General features: G+C 54.9%; 1 protein-coding gene across 1 annotated transcript in view; it reads left to right on the top strand.

The window, feature by feature from the left end:
- The window catches only part of ANO7 (anoctamin 7), a 40,029-nt gene extending 35,019 nt beyond the window's left edge, over positions 1–5,010 (top strand). The window contains exons 21-25 of the mRNA XM_017860654.1: positions 1,618–1,690; positions 2,677–2,815; positions 3,220–3,339; positions 3,453–3,503; positions 3,750–5,010. Of these exons, the coding sequence (XP_017716143.1) occupies positions 1,618–1,690; positions 2,677–2,815; positions 3,220–3,339; positions 3,453–3,503; positions 3,750–3,806 (440 nt within the window). The 3' untranslated portion in view covers positions 3,807–5,010. The remainder of the gene's footprint in view (positions 1–1,617; positions 1,691–2,676; positions 2,816–3,219; positions 3,340–3,452; positions 3,504–3,749) is intronic.

A 5,010-nucleotide genomic window follows, 5' to 3' on the forward strand; every position in this document is an offset into this window, starting at 1 on the left:
AAAAAAAAAAAAAAAAAAAAAAGTGAAAGCAATACCTTGACAGATGCTTGCTGCTAAAACAAATCAAGGGAAATGATTTATTTGTTTATTTATAGAGATGGAGTCTTGCTCTGCCGCCCAGGCTGGAGTGCGGTGGTACGATCTCAGCTCACTGCAAGCTCCGCCTCCTGGGTTCAAGCGATTCTCCTGCCTCATCCTCCTGAGTAGCTGGGATTACAGGTGCCCACCACCACCCCCGGCTCATATTTGTATATTTAGTAGAGATGAGGTTTCACCATGTTGGCAAAGCTGGTCTCGAACTCCTGACTTCAGGTGATCTGCCCACCTCGGCCTCCCAATGTGCTGGGATTACAGGCCTGAGCCACTCCGCCTGTCGTATTTTCTTTTTCTTCTTCTTTTTTTTTTTTTGAGACGACATCTCGCTGTGTTGCCCAGGCTGGAGTGCAGTGGCGATCTCGGCTCACTGCAAGCTCTGCCTCCCAGGAATGAGCCATTCTCCTGTCTCAGCCTCCCGAGTAGCTGGGACTACAGGCGCCTGCCACCACCCCCGGCTAATTTTTTGTATTTTTAGTAGAGATGGGGTGTCACTGTGTCAGCAAGGCTGGTCTCGATCTCCTGACCTTGTGATCCACCTGACCTTGTGTGAGCCACCACACCCGGCAATTTTTTTTTTTTTTTTTTTTTTTTTTGAGACGGAGTCTCACTCTGTCGCCCAGGCTGGAATGCAGTAGCATGATCTGGGCTCACTGCAACCTCTGCTTCCCGCTTCCTGGTTCAAGTGATTCTCGTGCATCAGCCTCCCAAGTAGCTGGGATTGCAGGCATGCACTACCACACCCAGGTAACTTTTTTTTTTTTTTTGTATTTTTAGTAGAGACGGTTTCACCATGTTGGCCAGGCTGGTCTCAAACTCTGAACCTTAGGTGATCAGCCCACCTTGGCCTCCCAAAGTAGCCTTCCAAAGGGAAGAGATTCTTTCTTTTTTTTCTTTTGAGATGGAGTTTCACTCTTGTCGCCCAGGCTGGAGTACAGTGGCCTGGTCTCGACTCACTGCGACCTCCACCTCCCAGGTTCAAGCGATTCCCCTGCCTCAGCCTCCCGAGTAGCTGGGATTACAGGTGTCTGCCACCACACCCAGCTACTCTTTTGTATTTTTAGTAGAGATGGAGGTTTCACCATGTTGGCCAGGCTAGTTTCGAACTCCTGACCGCAAGTGATCCACCTGCCTCAGCCTTCTGAAGCACTGGGATGCCCAGGTGCGGGGGCTCATGACTGTAATCCCAGAACTTTGAGAGGCTGAGGCCGGCAGATTGAGACCATCCTGGCTAACATGGTGAAACCCCGTCTCCACTGAAATTACAAAAAATTAGCTGCGCCTTGTGGCACGGGCCTATAGTCCAGCTACTCAGGAGGCTGAGGCAGGAGAATCACTTGAACCCAGGAGGCGGAGGTTGCAGTGAGCTGAGATCACTGCACTCCAGCCTGGGCAACAGAGCAAGACTCCATCTCATAAATAAATAAATAAAGTGCTGGGATTACAGGCGTGAGCCACCACGCCCAGCTGAAAGAGTTACGTCTTTGTTTAGTTCTGGAAATGTCTCCATCTTACTCCTTCCAGCGAAGCTTCTCTGCTTGTCCATTGTCATCTGGAAACTCCCACTGGGCTGTGGCCCGCTTCCCCCCGGTGGCGAGTGTGCTGTGTTGCCTGCAGGGTGGTCTCATCGTCACTGTCTCCCCATCCCCAGTCTCTCTTCTGCTGTGTCTAGCCACTTAAAAGTTCATCCCATTCATTTGAGGGATTTTTATTTTTAGCTTTCAATATTTGGTTCTGTTTTTTTTTTTTTCTTTTCCTACAAAGTTGGCCCTGGTAATGGTTTTCGTGGAGTGCAACATGTAACTTTATATTAGAAAATGGGGCCGGGCACCGTGGCTCACGCCTGTAATCCCAGCACTTTGGGAGGCCGAGATGGGCGGGTCATGAGGTCAGGAGATCGAAACCATCCTGGCTAACACGGTGAAACCCCGTCTCTACTAAAATACAAAAAAAATTAGCTGGGCGTGGTGGCGGGCGCCTGTAGTCCCAGCTACTCGGGAGGCTGAGGCAGGAGAATGGCGTGAACCCAGGAGGCGGAGCTTGCAGTGAGCCGAGATTGCGCCACTGCACTCCAGCCTGGGCCACAGAGCGAGACTCTGTCTCAAAAAAAAAAAAAAAAAGAAAAAGAAAATGGAATGTCACATCTTGACCACGTGACAGAGACACAGGAAGATGTCAGAGTCTGAAATAGCAAGTGAAGCCGAGTGTGGCTTATGCTAGGGAGGGAGGGCACTGCCGGACAGGGACAGTCTGAGCAGGTGCACTGCTGATCTCACAGAGGCCAGCAGGCGGCGTGTTTTCACCGTGTAAGTAGACTGACGTCATCCATAGAAGCACAGACTTACTGGACTGTCACATCTACTAGAAAATGAAGCATTTCCACTGGGAGGGGGTCCAGTTTAGCCCAATGTCCAGCACATTTGCCTCTGGAACCCACAGGTCACAGGTATCGTCAGAGTATCCCGTTTGGGGATAACCCCCATTCCAGGCACCCTCGATGAAGAGCCAGGACTGGAACATGGGATCTGAGAGGGAAACGGTGGAAAAAGGGGAGACAGGCTAATTCCAGAGGCCCCTGCCCAGCCAGCGCTCCGCCCTGGCTCCACCTACTGAGTCCTGTGTCTGCTGCAGGTATCGGGCTTTCCGGGGTGACGATGGACATTATTCCCAGACCTACTGGAATCTTCTTGCCATCCGCCTGGCCTTCGTCATCGTGTTTGAGGTAGCCGGGGCACCTGCTGGTTCTCCCATCCATGGCATGACGCCCCCACCCTATGCTTTGCCTAATTCAAACACGTGGTGAGGGGTCGGTGCGATCACTTCCTGCTGTGTCATCTTGTCATCTTGGTCAAATCAGAGCTCTTCTCTGCACCTGCGTTTTCCCTGCCTGGCCTCATCCCCGGGTTGTGGTGTGGGCATGCGTGCCTGGGCATTGTGGGTGTCTCCACAGGAGCTCCAGGGCCACGAAGCTGGGGTGGCTTCTGCTCCTTCTGGGGTTCCTTTTCTTGCACAGCTGCTTTCTAGCTCCACCCACGGCTGGGAGCAGGTGCTGGAGCCCTGGCCTGCCTGGGCCTGTGAAGGCCCTTTGGGCGTTTGGGTAGGGCGAGGACCTTCCTCTGCTCCCAGCATGTGGTTTTCTCCATCGGCCGGCTCCTGGACCTCCTGGTGCCTGACATCCCAGAGTCTGTGGAGATCAAAGTGAAGCGGGAGTGCTACCTGGCTAAGCAGGCGCTGGCCGAGAATGAGGTGAACTGCACAGCCCAGTCTCGGCCCCCCAGCCCTCTCCCTGTCCTTGTCAGTGGCTGCTGCGCCTCCGGACACAGTCACATCTTCCTCTTGCTGCTCTTTCTTGGCGACAGGCTCTTTTTGGAACAAACGGAGCAAAGGATGAGCAGCCCCAGGGCTCAGAGGCAAGTCTGGGAGCAGCCAGGCCCCTGCCCTATGCACCCCTGCCCCGTGCACCCCTGCTCCATGCACCCCTGCCCCGTGCACCCCTGCCCTGTGCACTCCTGCCCCGTGCACCCCTGCCCTGTGCACTCCTGCCCCATGCACTCCCTGAGGTCACAGGGCCCTGCCCAGCCGCCCACTGTGCCTCATGGCCATGGCCTGCTCTTGGCCCTAGTCTGACTTGTCCCTGTCCCCAACCCTTTCCCCAGCTCAGCCCCCACTGGACACCCTTCAGGGTTCCCAAAGCCAGCCAGCTGCAGCAGTGACGCCTGGAAGGACATCTGGTGGCCCTTAGGGGAGCGGCCCCTGCTGAGCCCTGTGAGCCATGTAGTTTTCCTCTTCCCTCAGGCAATGGCTGTGTGAACCGCTGGCTGCTGTCGTGCCGTCATCTCTGGGCACATTGCCTGCTTCCCCCCAGCGCCGGCTTCTCTCCTCAGAGCACCTGTCACTCCATCCCCAGCAGGGAGGGACTGTCAGCTCACAAGGCCCTCTTTGTTTCCTGTTCCCAGACATAAGCCCAAGGGGCCCCTGCACCTAAGGCCCCCTGGTCCCTCGGTGGCCTCCCCAGACCCCTGGACACGACAGTTCTCATCAGGCCGGTGGGCTTTGTGGTCCTCACTGCCCCTGGCCGCATCACCCTCTCCTCTTACACCTGCTGACCTTTGAATGTTGCAAGGACAGGGCCTCTCTCAGGTCCTCTGGACCCACCTGCCTCTTCCTGCGCTGTCCGTGCAAGGACATCACCCACATGCCCCAGCTCTCAGACCCCGTACCTCTGTGTCCCAGGCCACAGCAAGGGTCCGTTCACCCCCTCCCTCCATTCCCAATTGTTTGGGTCCTCTGGATGCTTCTGTTTCTTGAATCAGGGTCCCCTTTCCCCCCGGCCAGCATAGGCAGCCTCTGACAGTGTCTCTGTCTTCTGCGGCGATTAAACGTGTCCTTTTGATCCTTGCCTGACTTCCCGCCCTTTCGCAGCTCCTGGCCCCTGGCCCAGGGCTCCTCTTGCTCTTTTTCTCTCTGTTCCTCGGGGCGTAGTACACAGCAAGCACCCAAATGGGGGAGGTTTTGGAGTGAGAGGAGGAAGCATGGATACCTGTAACATCTGGTGGCTCTTCCCCCAGAAATTTTTGTGTTTATACGTAATTGTTTCCACCCTGGATCGCAGCGTGATGTGCAGTTTTGCCCTGTGCTGAGGAGCCACGTGAATCTTCCCCTGGCTGTTGCCGCCCCACAGCATTCCCAGTGTAACCGTCCACTTGCTGACAAATGGGTCTGTGCTCATCTGTATTGATTTCCTTGGAGTTCTATAAGTGGCACTTAAGTGTCAAAAAGAGTATGTGGTTTTTGGCCGGGCGCGGTGGCTTACAACTGTAATCCCAGCGCTTTGGGAGGCCGAGGCAGGAGGATTACGAGGTCAGGAGTTCAGGACTAACCTGTCCAACATGGTGAAACCCTGTCTTTACTAAAAAT

The sequence above is a fragment of the Rhinopithecus bieti genome, unplaced genomic scaffold (assembly GCF_001698545.2).
Source record: "Rhinopithecus bieti isolate Rb0 unplaced genomic scaffold, ASM169854v2 scaffold_56246, whole genome shotgun sequence".
NCBI classification, from domain to species: Eukaryota; Metazoa; Chordata; class Mammalia; order Primates; family Cercopithecidae; genus Rhinopithecus; species Rhinopithecus bieti.